This window comes from Suricata suricatta, chromosome 7 (assembly GCF_006229205.1).
Source record: "Suricata suricatta isolate VVHF042 chromosome 7, meerkat_22Aug2017_6uvM2_HiC, whole genome shotgun sequence".
NCBI classification, from domain to species: domain Eukaryota; kingdom Metazoa; phylum Chordata; class Mammalia; order Carnivora; family Herpestidae; genus Suricata; species Suricata suricatta.
In genome coordinates, this window is record NC_043706.1 from 123,237,719 (window position 1) to 123,256,866 (window position 19,148).

At 40.1% G+C, this 19,148-nt stretch overlaps 1 protein-coding gene across 5 annotated transcripts in view; it reads right to left on the reverse strand.

Moving 5' to 3' along the window:
- The window catches only part of HIVEP2 (human immunodeficiency virus type I enhancer binding protein 2), a 199,385-nt gene that overhangs the window by 10,230 nt on the left and 170,007 nt on the right, over window positions 1–19,148 (reverse strand). For all 5 annotated transcript variants that reach the window (XM_029943770.1, XM_029943766.1, XM_029943769.1 and 2 more), the window contains 4 exons: window positions 15,517–15,561; window positions 8,965–14,501; window positions 7,812–7,966; window positions 3,857–4,032 (listed from right to left, as the gene is read on the reverse strand). In XM_029943770.1, the coding sequence (XP_029799630.1) occupies window positions 3,857–4,032; window positions 7,812–7,966; window positions 8,965–14,118 (5,485 nt within the window). In that variant the 5' untranslated portion in view covers window positions 14,119–14,501; window positions 15,517–15,561. The remainder of the gene's footprint in view (window positions 1–3,856; window positions 4,033–7,811; window positions 7,967–8,964; window positions 14,502–15,516; window positions 15,562–19,148) is intronic.

Below are 19,148 nucleotides of genomic sequence, written 5' to 3' on the forward strand. Positions count from 1 at the left end.
GGCCTAATCTCAAGTCTCCTTCATTCTGAAAGACTTGTAGAATAGAGTCATACCTTTTCACAAGTAGGCTCCCAGCAAGACCGAGAATCCCTGACTCTCCTGAGAAGAGATCTAATATCTTAGGCCCAAGTGGGCCAGCATCCTAGGTCTCCATATAAACAAGGTCACATAAGCTGGGTCACACGTCTTAGAGAAAGTTCAGATCAAACATTCTTATCCACACATCCTGGCATTGATCAGATTTGGATCAACCTCCTAGGATCCTCACTGGCCAGAAGAAAAAATTATGCAAACTTATCTGAAAGCCAACCTTATAACCAAATTCAAAGATCCATACAGATAATTTAGCTAACTATTTATAGCGAACATATGTTCAGTGTTTAGCATCTATCTGTCTGGTATATGTTAGCAAACTTCATGACAGCAGTTTCTAAAGTTCTACCATATTCCCTGTCTATTTATCTTGAAACTCCCATTATTCTAAGAAAAAAGGTTTTCTGTCAAATATGTATTATGATGATATATATAAAATTATATATATACATACATATGTGTGCTTATGTAGAATTATAGAATTGCTATATTGAATGTGAGAAATTATAAAAACACTCATCCAATCATCTTTGACCTAGGCTTTATGAAGTTATATATCTCTATCTATCTATCTATCTATCTATCTATCTATCTATCTATCTACCAACTGTCTCATTCCATGTCATATATATATAACTTATCCAAAGACTCCCATGAACTTGTTCAACTGTAAAGATCATATTATTATCTATGCCCTTTGATGATTCTTTAGCAAAGTACCAGCAAATGCTTTATTTTTAAGAGTAGTCTTACTGAATCTAAGTGGAAACGCTTAGGTTGCTAAAATAGTTTGTTCCCTTATAAAGTTGTTTAGCTTATCAGCAATGTGATAGATGAGCCACAATTTTAAGCAGGACACTGTTGTTTATTATTTTACTTATATTACTTTATTTACTTAGTATTTTACTTATGCTTATATACCTATGAATTTTAGGTACTATTTTGGTAACTCCAAACATAAAAATATTTCCAAGTCCCTACTGCTCCTAATTGTCTAAAAGTATTTTAAAGATCTCAAACAGTTTTTATTTATTTGTTTGTTTGTTATTTATTTATTTAAACATTTATTTTTAAGAGACTGAGACAGAGCCAAATGGGGGAAAGGCAGAGACAGAGGGAGACACAGAATCTGAAGTGGGCTCCAGGATCTGAGCTGTCAGCACAGACCCCACATGGGGCTTAAAACCAAGAACCTGGGCCTAAATCGGACGCTTAACCAACTGAGCCACCCAAGCATCTTGATCTCATTTTTAAAGACAGATCATCAAGAATTCCTAAATTTATAAATTAATGAATATATCTGTATATTAATGGAAATCATCTGCTTTTGCAAGGGTGCATGTAATATATGTATGTGGCTGGATGTGGATGTTAGGTGTCAAGATAATTTATTTAGATCTTTAGATGTGTTTCTCCTCTATTTTTCTCTCTTTTCTCCATTTAAATAGGCAGTCAGGCTTTGGGCTCTCATCTTCCAGGTCGATTTATAGTTATATGATAGGAAAAGATAGGATAAAATAGGTGGAAGGGGAAAGATTAGGACCTGAGGTCCCAGGGTGGGGGAAAACCACACATTTTAGAACAATGCTGGGAGGGTCTGACCATAGCAAACCCTCTCAGGTGTAAGGTATCTCTTAAGAATGTAACTGACACCACCTACTCTCTTCTGGGTTCCTCTCAGGGATTTGACAAAAGTTTAAAGTAGACCATAAAAAGTATGACCCACAGGGAAAGGTATGGCCAGAGACCACCCCTCATACAATGGAAAGGAGTCAATCAGAAATGGACAAACCAGCACCTAGAGTTTATCCAGGCAATAAGGGTAAAACCAGAGAAGGAACAAAGGGGAAGGGAGGGAAGGGCTGATCAGAACCTTATAAACAAGGGCCCTTGCCTATTGTGGTGCGCATTCACTATCGAATGCCCCCTCTCTGCAAAGAGAGCTTTCATGATCTTCCTACTTCCGGATCTTCTACATAAGCCTTGGTCTGCTGCTCATTTTATTCTGTGTCCACCTCTTCTTTCTTCGAAGAGGTGAGACAAAGAACATTGGGTATTGAGATAAAAAAGATCCTGCAATGGTTAGAAATCTGGCTCTGAAACAACTCCACTCTGGCTTTGGTTGACCTAAGTCTTGAGCTTCTGAAGGGATTCTAGCAAGGAGGGGGAAGGAGCTGGCTGGGGAGGGCCACTGAAGGAGCCGGCCGGCAGGACTTCCAGAGGTGCTGGTCCTCTGAGTGCTCTGCCCTCACAGGACCTGGGGCGGGACAACAGTCACTTCAACCAAAAAGTCAAGGGTTTTCCCAAGATATTTTGCTCATTTTAAGATTCTGAGACATTTGCACATTCCTGAAGGGTGCCAAGGAAACTCCAATAATGACCAAGAATACATGATTTCCTGCTAAACCTCCATGGCAATGACTCAGAGCCAAATTTAATTTGATTTTTAAAAACCTAGAAATGTGTTCTGTCACCCAGCATCTCACACAGCAATTCCCACGGCAAACTCCTGGGCCCCGTGAATATAAAGCAGTTGTAAAGACAGGTGGATGTGCAGCTTAGAAAACCAATGTTTATATTGTCTTCTGTCCTAGGAAGTCTCTCAGTAAAGTTCTAAATAAAAGGCTAGATTGTACAAAGGAGGATGGTATTTAAAGGACCTAATGTTTATCTCTTTTGAAATGCAAATGAACACTCCCCCCTCCTTTATCTGGCTTCAAAGGAAGCATTCCTGTATTACAGATGCCTCTTTAGTAAAGAAGAAACAGGTATGTTGGGAGTCTATACATTTATACTTCTGACAAACTAATAAGACAATTTAGGATTTGGGCTACAGGAAAATTGGTACAAATTTCCCGACCAAAGATGATCTTCTTTGATATTTATTTTTCTTGATGGGTAGTGGAGCAGAACAATTGGTACACAAATTTAAAGTTAGAACATAGGAAATCATATGAGGTTAGTGAGGGGGTAAAAATCCATTAGATCTGAAGTACTTCGACAGCAAGCAGTAAAAGGTACTTCTACAAAAGTAAACCCCCTCTAATTCAGTACTTTCTGTAATCTGAGAACACTGGGTTTAAGAAAGTTTCCATGATTTTTAAAAAGGATGGAAAATAATCAGAACAATCTTCTTGTATAAAATATTTTCATATAAACCTACTGCAAAAAGCAGATTTTTTTAAAGATAGACTATCATTTTATAGCAGGTCTTATGAAATTCACAGTTGTGGCCTGAGAATAAGAAATTGTCTCTGTGTTGATAAATACATGGAACTCAAGCTATCAAATTTCTATGCATAATTAATGCAACTGTGGATGGAGGGGCCCACCTGGGAGTCTGTGGGTCTCTGCATTATTCATAATCTTGAAACTGACCATGCGCACATGTTTTCTTCCCAGCTGCTGCCTTGCTTTTCTAATGCCACCGCATGGATTGTCTCCTTGTGGTATTTCAATACTGGTGCAAAAATTATCTAGACCACACAACATTTCCAACATGAAGTAATAGCAATAACAATCCAGGCAATTCTTAGCCACTTCCTTTGGAAACAACTAGCCTGGCTCTAAGTCTATAGCTCTTACTCAGGTCATAAAAGGAGCCTTGCTGTTTCATCTGCATCCTTTGATTACTTACCTAAGGGAGAAAATACATTTCACTAACAAAACCATCTTACTGTCAATGACAGTTATGAAATGGTATTCAGAATCCAAAGTAGCTGTAAGAAAAGTATTTTCTCCTCTAAAAAGATGACAAATGTACCTTTCGTTTTGAAGGCAAAGTTACATAACTTGCATACATATGGCCGGACATCCGTGTGAGTGCGGATATGCTTTTTGAGCATGCTTGGCTTCTTACAGCGGATCCCACATTCTTCACAAATGTACTTTCCACGTCCACGTCCTCTGACATATACATAATCTTCATTTGACTTATACCTGTTTAGAAAAAGGGAATGTAGTGTGTTTTCAAATACTTTAGTGTTTTATATATCAAACCAGAAGCAAATCTTTTGATTTGACAAATTATTATGAGGGTCTTTTACAAACAATTTTTAAATTCTACTTCTATGAAACCTGTGAAATTTATGCAGTAAATTCCAGAAAGAACCAGATGACACATTTGGCACTGTGAGCAAAATGTAACTTTTCTACATGGCTTTCAAAATGGAATGGGTCCCCCATTAAGATATGTGGACTTGGAAAATAGATGTTCAATTCAAATGGACTTCCATAAGCCTCAAAGGGTTTCAGAGCTGTGCCTTACTACTTTTGGATTCTAGTACAGGCTCCAGACAAGAAACATCCAAAAAGTTATACCAACATATTCAAATCATCATATATCATTCATTAACATTATATCATCTTAGATGTGCAAGCAGAACACATATACATCCCTGTAAATTTGCTAAAATAAGTAAGACTGATAATAGAATTGCAAGTTTTTACTCTATTTTTACAGTCCTGGCATGAGAGTGCCTCCAAAATTTCTAGCTTACACAGGCTGAGCTCAGCTCACCAACTGTTGTCTACAGATTTGATCTGCTCTTCCCAAGGACCATGAATTTGCACTAAAGTGGAGTCCAAATTTCAAGTGGCTTCTGGTAGGTACTGTTTTGTTACATAATAAAAACTAGAGATTCTATTTTTCAACCAAATTTGCATTTGTTTCCAGAAGAATTTAATAGAGAGGTTTGAAAGGGTGTCTGAGGTCAGCTAGTTTAGTCAAATCAATTAGATGAACAAAATCTTAGGTATTCAGTGGGATAATCCATGGAAGAAACCTACCCAGTGCTCAACTATCATATTTTGTTCAGACTACAATGAAACAGGATCAATTGTAGAATACAGTAGTATTCTAGTGAATAATTCAGTGAATATCATTATCTTTTAAATCAAAGCTAGGCTAGAATTATGGGCCTAATGAAATTCTTGGAAAGATATTCTTTTCGAGGGCTCATTTTATAATTTCAAAATGTAAACTGACATATAAAATGCCTTAATTCACTGTGGATTTACTTAAAGGCACTAGATTTACAGGTTTTTTGTTTGTTTTATTTTATTTTATTATTATTTTTTACATTCTAGGAGCATTGCACACCTTTTTATTTTGTCTTAGCTAATCCGTCATCAAGAATAAAAGTTCCACTTCATTCCTTCAATCTGGTGAAGGATTTTTAAGAGAGAAAATCAATCCACATACTTAAATACTAACACTTTTATAGATGTTATTCAATGTTAACATTATTTACATTTTGGTCAGTAACAATCCAGGTGGGAATTAATTAGTATCAAAAATATGAATTATCAATTCTGTATGTTTTTTCCTTAACTCTTTCCTCTTTCACAAGGAACTTCCCACTTCAATTTGTTCTTCAAAACTTTTCTTGAACTTTTAGTTTTATTTTACATTGTCTTCTGTAACAAAGCAGAAAAGAACCTCAAGATGTGAAAGATCTTTCACCTGTTTAATTTCCCTATTCTCTGTCCCTAAGTAGATAAAATTACTGAAGAAATACAGAAAATAAATAATTTTATAGAAAGCCAGTTTTCTTTGTAGAAGGATTCCCTAAGCTTAATGTGGCCCATCATTACAGTTGACGGGAAATGTATTTTATCTTCAAGTAATATAATTTTATTATTTTTAAAAAATAAGCTTTACATTCAGTGCAAAGCCCAACACTGGGCCTGAACTCACTACCCTGAAATCAAGACATGTGATCAAGAGTGGACACTTAACTGACTGAGTAACCCAGGTGCTTTTATAATTTTATTCTTAATGTCTTAGCTGATTAACTTGTGAACAGTAAAATTCAGGACAAAATGAAACTATATATTGGAAAAACGTGTACAAATAAAATATTTACCATGCAGCAGGTCTACAGACCTTTGAATCTACTTAATACAAAAATTAATGTATTTTGAAAGAAAATCCTAAAACATGTTTAATTAAATTATTAAACCTATAAGGAACAAAAACACTTAAAGTTTTGGTTAGTCATGCTTCTTTTTTAAAGTTATCACTTTGCAATCACCAAATGGAATGAACAGCTGGTTACCACCAGGCAGAAGTCGGGTCACAAATTAAGAAATGACTGGGATGTCGCCCATACCACAGGGCAGTGAAAGGAAGAAGAAACTATATACGGGCACAGTTCTTGTGGATCATCAAAACATAGCAATGATATGTTCATATACGCCTTTTCACTTGTGTCCTTCATTAGTGGAGATGGGCTCCCCAAAGCATAGTGTGATGTCAAGGTCTCGCTAATCTAGTACAAGTGCACTACTATGAAGACTGCTGACTATAAGGGTGTGGATTCATTCACAAGGACCTTTCAGTTTCTCAGAAAAGATGAAATAGATATTGTTTTCATTTGTGTTAAAAGATGAGGGATGTCAAAAAAGTATCAAGACAAGCTTTAAGACTCCATACAACTGTGGTTTTAGTGGTGAAAATACTTGACATCCAAAGGGGCCAAAACTAAGAGGAAAACAACTTTAAAAATTCATCTCCACACTGTTAAATGTGTGTGGGATATAGATATTTCATATCACTAAACATTCAACATTTTATAATTAAATAGATAACATTATTCTGTCTTCCAAATATAACTGGAGTAAATTCATGCTCATGGAAACATGTAATTTATAGATCTATTGTAGAGACAAGGCTAGCTACAACACAATTTCCATAATGTGATTATTGTGCTTTAAAGTGTTAAGATTTTAACGGTATAGGTCTGAGATTTTTCTCCCATGTGACTGAGGAGCCTGATACAATATAATTCTACTGAAATCTAAAACTAGACATTACACATATGAGTAATTTTTCTTTACTGTACAGATATCAAAGTCACTGAGCCTTATTGCTTGTGTTTCTACAACTCAGGATTCAACGCTTAAAAAGGAATTCCCAGGGGCACTTGAGTAGCTCAGTTGGATGAGCATCCGACTCTTGATTTCAGCTAAGGACATGATCCCAATATTGTGGGATCAAGCCCCTCAAGCTCCGTGCTGAGCATGGAGTCTGCTTAAGATTCTCTCTTCATCTCCTTCTGCTTTTTCCCCTGCTCTAATGCACTCTCTCTCTCACTCTCTAAAATAAAATAAAAATAAAAAGAAATTCTCAAAGAAAAAGAAACTGACACAAATCAGAAGAGACAGAGAAGACATGACAACCCAATGCAATGTGGTACCCTGGCTTGGATCCTGGAACAGAAACAGGACACAGGAATTGATGAAATCCCAACAATATCTGGAGCTTACTTAATAATAAAAGCAATTAAATGAACAATCAAATGAACTAGTTCCTAGGATTATACATGTGTGCACAATTGCATTTGTGTAAGCCCAGAATAAAAATATCCAATAAAAAACAAAAAAACGCCCATAAGAATAATATTAAAGAATGAACAAACTTAATGACATCATGAGGCCACAAATATAGTCAATTTCATACTGAATGAGAGGCATGAAAATTTAAGGCAGAAATTCACACTGTATATGATGGGGACATTTTCATTGAAAGTAAGCCACTGAAAGCAAGCTCATGAACTCATTATCAGTTGCCAACCAGATTTCAGAAATGTGAATAGAGAAGGAATTTGCCTTATACTTCCAATCAGAGTAGGTACTATTTTTTCCCCATGCGCACATTCGTGACCATTTGCTCTGACTTATAACTGAATATTTTACACATGCACATATTTTCTTACCCTCCTTCAAAGATTTTAATTCGGATTGGCTCCGTTTGTTTGGATCCAATATCTTTATCTCCATGAATATCTCCTTTCCCTCTTTCCTTTAAGATATTTCCAACTAGTTTCCTTTCTAATTTGCTGCCAAATAAAAAGGATGCATCGGGCTTCATCTGTAGGAAAAAGGAGAGAATTATTTCATATGCTTTCTCTAAGCCACAGGAGAAGCCTACATATCCACTCCCCTCTGATGTCTGATATTAGCCAAAATCCATGTTAAAAGGCCATGGCCTGGTTACATAAAACAAGGGACACTAGGGATAAAATCAGAGAAGGACAGTTTCTATAGAATTATTCAACATTTTGTTGAAAAAAGAATACTCTGTTGGCCTTTACTCTATGCAACACTAATAAAAACAGAAAACATATTCTATATTCTGAAGTAACAATTAAAACAACACAAATTAAGGAAATATTTTCAAAAATTGTTGAAGGGAAATGGTAACTGAATTAAGTAAATCTATTTTTTAATCCTCTATTTGTTTCATTAATAATTTAGCAAAAATTCCAATGTGCCCTTATTAGTATTTTTGCAATTTGATGTGTAAGCTATTAAATGTTCACAGTATTAATTGTTCATGTAGGAACAAACCAGATAATCACTTGCAAAAATGAGCTTTGAGGGATAAATAGAGAAACTAAATTTTAGTAAAAAGTGCCTTCAATGGGAACAAGCCCTCTGAAGTTTGCAAAGTTCAGTTCTGACACCCGCCCACCTCCTTCATGATCTTTGCGCTCAGTGTCCATTCCTAGATTCACAATGTTCTATGTCCTACATCCACATTTCACAATCCCCTGAATCCTTCATAGCAAAAGAAAATATGATCTGCTAAGTTACTAACACCAGCCAGAAGGGAGAAGAACCCAAAGGAATTGGTTCCAGTGGAAAAATGTCATGGCAGCTGGCCGAAAGAGGGACTTCCCCAAGATGTAGTGCACGCATGGTCACTGGCTTGTTCTCTGACTGGGGAAGGGAAATCAGTGTCATAAAGGATTCCCTCAACTTTGACCTTCATTCACCTTGTATGTTTTAGACTATATGACCTTCATGATGTATTCTGCTCAGCAACCAAATTCATACTACCAAGCTTTTAGAAATGGTGTTCATTACCTGAGCAAACTGCTTCCATGCACTTGATGATGTAAGCTTGCCAGTTCCAGGTCTGTGCATAGCAGCCAGAGTATAAATTTCTGCAGTGATTTTTTGCTTGGACCTCAGAAGAGCCAGAGTGGTCTTGGTGTTCAATCCTGATGGGTTTGGGTTACAGGAACTAATGCACCATGAAGCATAAACCGAGGATTTGAAGGTGGCCTGTTGCACGTAATTGGGTTTTGTATAATTCAAGAAGCACCAGCTCACAGTAGTTGTTGTCCGCAGACTGGGGAACTGAAGAATCTGCTGGAAATCTGCCACATCCGTGAAAAGAAGAGTTGAGTTTGCCATCTTCCTGCTTGGGCCAGAGGCCATGTGCACCAGCATGCCTACAGGCAGCTTCTGGCCCTTTCCTTGCTCTTCAAGCTGACTGTCTCCAGGGGGCAATGAGGAGCTCTGTGGGCTCATGCTCATATCAGATGCTGTCTCATCAATATCTAATTCATCTGAGGACTCTCTGCTTTCAGAAGGTCCACTGGACTTCTGGCCTAGAGAGGGTGCCCTGGAGTTGGGCGGGAATTGCTCCCTCATGGACAGGCTGGCAGATGGATGGTCTTGAGATGAGGAAGAGGGCAGGGAGGAGAAGGAAGATGACCCCGACTGCAAGCCATCCTTTGGCTCAGAAGCACAACCTTGTCGAACCAGCTGGGGTTTCTGTGGGCGGGATAGATCCTTCTTGATGTCTGAGCTGGTCAGCTCCACTGCACTGAGCTCCTCAACGATCTGTCCATACATCTTTTCTTCTTTGACCCTTTTCTGCTGCTTTGTTTCCATGAAGAGCTCTAAGCTGCTGGCTGGAGAAAGCATACGCTTACTACCCCCCAGGGTGGCCACGCTGTCTGAGGTGGAAGGTAAACATAAGGGGATTGAGGATTCTAAACCAAGGGGTAAGGTCTGAGGTACTTTCCAAATGGGGTATTTTTCCAAGCTTGCATGCTGCCCCAACACCTGGGCAATGTTGAATCCGATCCCTTGCATGGCCGCATTGGTCACCAGTGTTCTTTGGGTAGTATTCTCATCCACTTTGCATATGACAATTGCAGGACTATTCTGCCCAAGTATCTGAGAAATGCTAGTGTACATGACACTTCCATAGGATGGGACATGGGTCTGGATCCTAACAGGAACCACTGTGCCTGGTAAGGACTGTAAAGGCCCAGCGTTTGCTGAGGCAAACTCTTCTTGAAGAACCTGTTCAGAGGGAGTATCAGGTGACTTGGTGCTCTGGTCTGAAGGAAACTTTGGAAGAATGTTCTTTGAGTGTAGCCCTGATGTTCCTGAATAACACGGGTAGGTCTGCTCTTTTGTGTGTGCATAATCTGCAGATTTCTTTCCAGTGTGCTCTGTGACATGCTCCAAGGGATAGCTGGGATGGATTTCTGCCTGGAAAGAAGGCTTGCTGTAGCTCTTCTGAGGGTGTTGCACAAGAGGATGTGGGAAATGTGCCTGCCACCAGGGAGGCTGCTGAGCTGGTAAATGAACCATACAGACGGTAGGATATTGAAACTGAAACAAGGCATTCTGGATTGGAGAAAATGGAATAGTCTCTTGATGTGGAAATAAATGGGGTTGTTCAGACAAGTGTTTGCTTGCAATATAGGATGTTGGTTGTATCAAAGGATTTCTCAGAGATTCCTGACTGTCCATGTGCATGATCTGTTGGTGGGCCAGGTGGAGTGGCCCTGAGCTCAGCTGGGCACAAGGGCCCACAATCTGCTTCCCAGGGTCCTCTGCCTGGAGGGGAGGCAGCACAGAGGTGGCGGCGGGATGCCAGGCGGCCCTCAGGCCTGCGTGCAGATGCTCCATGTGCTCCTGCTTTACACCCAGATCCGCACCAGCCTCCCCCTGGGTGATCTCTGGAGAGCCGCTGAAGGAAGCCTGCCGCACCAAAAAGCATTTCTTCCTCTCCCGCGATGGAGATAATGTGGTGGCCGATGCCCCTGCCACCGGAGCATGGGACAGATTCCCATAATCAAATGATTTGCTCCGGATTTCAGGAACTTCTGTTGGGTGAGGGCAAGGCATCTGCTCAGACGAGCAGCGCCGCATTTCTTTTTGGTGGTGGTGGCCCGGGACGGACAAGGAGTATGACCCAGCAGGGACGGTCAAAAACTCTGAATGCCTTCCAAACTCATCTTGCTTGGGAGGCGCAGCAACCTTAATGGCATCTTCTCTTTCGAAAGACATGGAAAAACTGGAGCTATGGGACAAGTTGCTTTCCTGACTGGGGCTGCGGGAAAGGCCCGTGCCTGTGGATTCAAAGCTGGATTCCCCTGAAGAGTGCTCCATGTCCGCAAGTCGCAAACGCTTCTTTTTGGGTGGCAACTTCTCAGCTGGGAGCTGGGACAGGGTCTCGCTTCTCTGGGGCCACTGAAATTCCTCCACGGGCTTTTCTGGCTCTTTACTCTGGGCGTCTTTCTCCTTCTCTGGTTTATCAGGCTCCTCCGTCACTCGAATCTCGGGAACCTGAATGTTGTGCTGGCGAACCAGCCTGGGCTGCACGTGGTAGGCATGCGGCTGCGGAGGGGACGGCTTCCCCCCACTGTCGGCACCGTCCGCCGGTGGGGCCCACTCTGGACTCACTGGGGCTTCTGAAACCTCACTGTCACAGGTCTCAGACGGTGAAGAGGCCTTATCCTGTGCGCTGGCCATCAGTTCAGCTGACTCAGACCTTTCAAATGAATTGGGGCGGCTCAGCGAGTTGGTGTGCTGAATAACAGAAATCACATTTCCCGGAGGTTTCCTGCCCCCTAGGTCTGAAATCTTATCTGAATCAGTGGCTGAGGCTGACTCCTCGGACCCAAGAGACAGACTTCCAGATTGGAGTTGGGGTCGACATGGGTCAAAGCGCTCCAGGTGACCATGGGAAGGGTTCTCGTGTCCAGCCATGGCAAACCCACCTCTTACTCCTTCCTGCATCGGCAGTTTGGGGTCATAATCTGAAGTCATTATGCCCATGGGAGTGCTCACAATGCTGCTGCAGATCATGGGGGTGTCTTCCTCATCTCCTACACTCTTCTCTTTCCGGCGTTTTCTATTTTCACATGTAGTTCCAAACATGGTTGGTACTCCCTGCAATGGCATCGAGGGATCCATGAAATACTCACCCCCATGTTTTAAAGAGCTTAAGCAGGAAATGTCCCTGTAGCTTTGCTTTGGTGTTTCCGAGTCTTCCCACTTCTTGTAGGGTTTCCTGCCGACATCATAGTCATACCCCATGCGGTCCCCAGAAATCATTTTCTTTTCCTTCAAGGATAAGCTTGTGGTACTCTTGGATATCCTGCCATGGTGTTCTGCCTCCATGTGCCCCTCCTGTACTGAAGGGAGCTCAAATGCAGCCTGTCTTCTTAACATGCGCTGAGGGGGTAACCCCACGGTCCCTGGATAGAACACATCATCGGAGCCGGTCATCCTTTCATCAAATGAGTGACTTCCTCTCAAAGAAGGAGGAATGCTTAGATTAGTTGCTGAAGAAGTTGGCATTGAGTTACTTCTAATAAGGGGAGAAGAGTCCACAGGAGCTTCTAAGAGAACTGGGCTGCTGCCTTGGAAATTTGCAGGAAAAAGCTTTCCTTCGTTCCTGATGGACGATGGAATAATCTGGGATTGTCTGGATTCACTGTTGAATTTCGTGGATTTCAGCATGCTTGCTTGACTGGGGTCGATCTCTCCCTTACTTGGGATCAGCTGTGAAGCAGGATCTTCAAACATCTTGATGTCTAATCTGGTGTTCACATGAGGTAATGATTCCACCATGCCCTTCCTACCCATCGTGGCACGCTCCTGACTGGCGGTTGTTACACTGAGTGTATTTCTGGGACTAAGCCGACAGTATTTTCCAAAGATGATTTCTTCGTAAGACTTTGCATTTGTGTTAGGAGGGCTTATTTGCTGCTCTGCACTTTCTGAGCGAGAGAAGTAACCGGAGTCAGTGCTTCCTTTACTGTGCGGGCTCAGAAGGTTAAGAGATGGCTCAGAATCTTGTCCTTTTTTCTCTGACAGTCTTAGTGCAAGTTTCTGTTTAACTGTGTGAGAATCATCAGGCTTAGTATTTAGAGACGGATTCGATAGCATATCAGAGCCTATGTACTGAGAGCTTTCATTAGGTAAAGGGATCCCACTTTTGGGGATGATCAAAATCGGCACTTTCATCGGACCTCCCAGGGATTCTTCCAATGACCCATGATAGCCACCTCGGCTGGCAATATCCAACGGGATCGGTGGGCCAGGACTCATTTTCTCAGAAGCCTCCACAAATAAAGAGCTCTCCTCATCCGTGTCTGTACTCTGCTCACCGTCTGAATGTATTTCTGCTTCTACATCAATAAAACCAGCCTCTAGGTCCAATTTAGATACAGCTGACTCTGTGAAAGGGACTAATCCTGCCTTAATTGCATGGGCATGTGACTTTCTGTGCTTATACAAATTGCTCTTTGTCTTGAAAGAGAAACCACAAGGTATACATGGATATGGCCGCTCCCCAGTATGGGACCTGATGTGTTTTTTCAGTACGCTTGGTTTGGCACACGCCCTGCTGCAGTAGGGGCAAATGTATTTGCCGGGCTTTTTGGGTTTGTGCTCTTTCTTGTGAGCATCTTCAGACTGTTCAATACTTTTCTGAGAATATTGGCTATAAGCAGGGTTCAGGCTTGAAATCTTTTTTCTAGGGTAGCCACCACTGTGGCCATGTATAGGAAAAGAAAATAAGTCCTCGGAGGCAACGGATGGCAAGGGGCCAGGGAAAAGCCACGGAGGGCCTTCAAGGCTCTGATGTGGCTTGCTGCTGTGCATGACCCCCTGTGGCAATGAGTGCTGAGGGAAAGAGAGTGAATGTTGGCATGAGTAAGGGCTTGGACGAGGCGGTGGGTATTGCTTCTCTGTGACATGCTGTGCCACGTCGCTAGGTGAGGCCAGTTGTCCGCCAAAGAGTTGTGCGGACGCTGTGTCTCCGATTTGCTCTGGATCTATTTGTGGTTGCCGCTGTCCTTCTTGACTGCCGAAACTGCTCATCTTAACAGCTGATTGTTCCTGTCTCCATCTACCTGACGCTTTATCAGTTTCTCCAGACCTTGAGGTAGCTTTTTGTCCTAGAGCTGTGTCCCCAGTGTCCATTGTGTTACAAGGTCTTAAGTGCTAGTTCACTTGGAAGCCGTGCAGGCTCATGGAGTGTCTTCAAAGCTGTGCTTTTCAAAGCTTGTTTTCTTCCATGGTCCAGGGTGTCTGCAAACTGGCCGAGTGCTCCTTCTCTTTGGAACCTTCCACACCCACCCCGTAGTCTTATGGGCATTAGATGGTAATAGCCTTGGACCAGGGCTATAACACAGTTCTCTCCATTGTAGAAATGTCCATCCAAAAGCTAAGTGCAAATCTATGAAGATTTATTATGGCATTGGAAGATTTTCAACTAGCATGAAATTGGGATGAATAGTCTGGGAGAAGTTTTGCCCATCAACTAGAGCAAAGTTCAATTGCTAGTTTCACTAAGATAAAATGATCTGAAAGAAAACAAAACACAAAGAGATTGTCATAACAGTTATCAAGTTAGAAACCAAAACCAATCCTAAATAGCCGGCTTGACAGTGGATAAATTGAAAATGATTTTTTATACTCCAAAGATACTTTTTATAGCTGTTACATTAGTTCCACAATTAAAGGATATTAATTTCAAACATGGCATTAAGTCATAAGCTAGATTTCTTCAATGCTCTAATTTTGGTTATCCTTTTAAAAACTCCTTAATTTTGGTTAGGAAAGTATTTAAAAGAAAGTTTCTGACAGATATTATTTATAAAAACATAAAATTTTTAAAAGCCTTCATTAAAATAAATTTAGAGCTATTTCCAACCAAGTTGTATAATGTGCCTGCTTAAATGTACTACAGATTTCTCTATATGAACATATTTTATAGACAAATATATGTATATCAGTATAAATATGTTATATGTAAAATAAAATATATATAAAATATATTTAAATGTTAAATATATATTAAGGTATTTAAACATCTTATATATCATATGTAAATACATTTTAATATATATTTAATGTTTAAATATATTATAAATACATCCATATTTATATTAACATACCATTCAGATATATTTTGCAGTTTAAAAGCAGTGATTAGGAGAGCTAGACTAAAGCCATAAGAGTCAAAGACTGTCCCAGAACTTTGGAAAAAGTGGGAAAGTGCATCCAAATAAACGATTATAAAGCCTTCATAATGTAAAAAACAAAACATGTTTTTGGATAGTTTAAAAATGTAATGAGGGGCGCCTGGGTGGCTCAGTCGGTTAAGCCTCTGGCTTCGGCTCAGGTCATGATCTCATGTTTCTTGGGTTCGAGCCCCACATCGGGCTCTGTGCTGACAGCTAGCTCAGAGCCTGGAGCCTGCTTCAGATTCTGTGTCTCCCTCTCTGTCTGACCCTCCCCTGCTCGCGTGCTCTCTCTCTGTCTCTCAAAAATAAATAAAAAACATAAAAATAAAATTTAAAAAAATGTAATGATTACCTGAATGGTTTAGCATTCTCAAGGACATGATTGTCTTGACGCTTCCTGGGTAGAAAATAAAGGCAGTTAGGAAAAACTGTTCCATTAAACCTTAATACAGCTGTACATAGAAGTCAAATTAAAGTTCATATGTGTAGAGCTTACAATACTATGTGCCCTAAAAAGAAATTAATAAGTGACTGCTTTGAACACAACACACTAGAGCAGTAATGCATCCAAAAATAGAGAGAAAAAATTATAAAAGCTTTAGAGTAATATTTTCTAATATATAAAATTATTATATCAAAACATCATTTTCTTAACACAATTAGCCTGGTTCTGGTTCTGAACCCTTCGATATTAAAAAGTTGAGAAGAGTAGGGTGTTTTTATTTTTGCACATTTAAATTTACATCCCAACAAACAAAGGAGTCCTCCAAAGGCTGTAAATAGCTCAGAGAAATGTGACAACTTGGAAACAATTAGATCTTAACTGAATACTCATCTTCCATAAGCAAATGGCCAATATCATACCCAGAGGATTCTGAGAACTTCAATGCTCGACTGTGTCACTTATGATGAAAGTTCAGATGTTTCCTTGATAGGCAATGTGATGGTGCTTCTCAAAGTACGAAAGCACATGCCCTTTGGCCCAGAAATTCCATTGCCAGAAATTTATCGTTAGACATGTACCTGCACATGTGCACAAAGATACGTGTACAAGGACTGCTAGAATACGTTATGGCTCCATCAGAGACCTCAGCCATTTGAAAAGATAAAGCACAGCAGTGTCAATATAGGAACTCATCCAGAAGATAGCAATATTGAGTTTTACAAAAAAACAAAACAAAACAAAAAAAACAAAACAAAAACTTAAAAAAAACCCAAACCCAAAAAACCTCATTGCACCCTAAGATGCATTTAATAATCCCATGAGTGTAAAAGAGAAACAGGCGATAAACAGAAAATTTCTGCAGGGATGTCAAACAGCTTTTAACTTCAGTTCAGAAGTAGAATCAGGGAGTCAGAAGAAGGGGCAGAAAAGAAATTTCTGCTTTTCACCTTATGACTTTTGGTGATTTTTCTTTCTGTACTGGTCTTACTTCCATGTCCAATTTGCCTGCTAATACAGACCACTGCTGCGATGGTGTGATGGCATCTTAGGTGTATGCACTTAGGTGTGAGGTGCACTTCGGAAAGGGAAAGAACGTGGGAGTTCCCATGGGAACCTTAAGACTTTTGGGTGAGAAATCAGTAGCTCCCATATCTTTGCAGCAAGACATCTGTAATCAAAAGTTCCTTCTGCTAAGAGCCACACATTTATAAAGCAGTAGCTGAAAAAACTAAACAACAAGCAGTAACTTTGGTTTGCTGGAAAATTTTACTATTGGATTGAGTTCCTCCCACCCCCCACAGTGATCTTCCTATGCATTCCTTTATAGGTAATAAAAAGAAAATTGAGGGGTGCCTGGGTGGCTCAGTCCCTTAAGTGTCTGACTTTGGCTCAGGTCATGATCTTGCGGTTCCTGAGTTTGAGCCCTGCGTCTGGCTCTGTGCTGACAGCTCAGAGCCTAGAACCTGCTTCAGAGTCTGTCTCTTTCTCTCTCTGCCCCTTGCCTGCTGTGCTCTGCCTCTCTCTCTCAAAAATAAATAAACATCAAAAAAATTATTATTAAGTAAAGAAAAAAACTGAGGGGTGTCTGGGTGGCTCAGTTAAGAGGCTGACTCTTAATTTCGGCTCAGGTCATGGTCTCACAGTTCCTGAGATCAAGGAGCCGTGAGGGGCTTCCTGCTGTCACAGGAGCCTGCTTGAGATTCTGTGTCTCTAGCTTGCTCTCTGCCCCTCCCCCGCTCAGGCATGTGCTCATTCTCTCAAAATATGTAAATAAATTTTTAGAAAAAGGCAAAAGCTGAAAGAAGTGATGCCTTTATAATACTGTAATGCAAATTAACTTTGGTCAGGTACAACAACTGTACTAACAAGAAGAATGCATAATGTCAAACCCAAATTGACTGAATTTTTTGTTTAATTAACTGTATATTTAAGGTTCATGTGGACACAGCTGCTGTGAGCCTTGTAAAGGAGAATAGCACCCTCTAAAATGGAAGTACAGTGTATTTTCAATTCAGGACAGGAATATTTTGCATCTTTCCTTCACTAGGAGTCAGAGCTTGAATTGAATAATTTCCTTTTTCTTTTTAAAACAAATTTTTAAGAGAGTGAGAGAGAGCATACATACGAGTCGGGGAGGGGCAGAGAACGAGAGAGACAGAATCTGAAGCAGGTTCTAGGCTCCGAGCTGTCAGCACAGAGCCCTACGTAGGCTCAAACCATGAGATCATGATTTGAGCCAAAGTCAGATGCTTCACTGACTGAGTCACCCAGGCGTCCCTGAACTGAATAATTTCTAAGTTGCTTTTCATATGTAATATTTTGCCATGATATTGACCTGTGTATGTAGATCCCTTTTCAGTAATAACAATGATAGCGCTTGTTGTTTATTGTGTACTTACTATATGATGCCAAATACTGGGACAGAGCTTCATATATGTGACCTTATCTGATCTTCACGACAGCCCTATGTGGTGTGTATTCTACCTTTTTACAGTGGAGGGGAAGCCTTAGAGAGGGTGATGGTCAGAACCAGAATCAAACCCAGCTTTGGCTCTCACGTCCCCTATCACTTCTGCCAGTCAGTTTTATCATAATTTAAAATAATACATCTTCAATAATACTTTTTCCTAGACACTGTCACTTAACTTCAATATTTCCAATGCTTAAATTTTTCATGGTCCTGGGATAATATATGAGTTCTGCATGGCTGGTGTATAGAAAGTGACCTCAAAAATGCCACTTCCTAGAAGTCACACAAATCCGTAATTTAAATTATGTACAAAATCTGTATATTAAAGCATTAAAACAGTACTATGAGGACAGCTCCTGTGAAAACATGATAAACTATTATGACAAACAATTGTTTTATTTGGTTCCTTAGACAGCATCCCTTTTTAAGAAAGTAAGAGCCTGACAAGTGACGATGAGGCCTGTGGTCACTTCCCATTCACTGGTTTACACAGAATCTGTAATTTTGCTTAGAACGCAGACTTTAAGTTAAATAATTACATAAAATTTTGCGAAAAACAGGACTGGGGTAACATATTTAGTAATTAAATAAACGATAATGTTTTCATTTAGCAAGGAGGCAATATCTTTATAAATCAGGCAGATTTGATTTCTGCAGTTTATAGTAAATAATTATAACCATTACACCCTAAACTCATACACAATTCTTATTCATTACGAACATATTCTAAAAAAAAGAGATGCACCAAACTAAATTCATACAAAGGCAATAAAATTTTGCCATTAAAGAATGAACCGGAAGTTGGAAGTTAAGCATCCAACTTCAGCTCAGGACATAATCTCACAGTTTTATGGATTCAAGCCCCGCATTAGGCTCTGTACTGACAGCTCAGAGCCTGGAGCCTGCTTCAGGTTTTTGGGTCTCCCTCTCTCTCTGCCCCTCCCCTACTCACACTCTGCCTCTCCCTAAAAATTAAATAAACATTAAAAAAATGAAAAAGAATGGACCAGAAGATGAAGAAAAGTGACACATGTAAGATTCAAAAGCTGATGTTTAATGGCCAGAACCA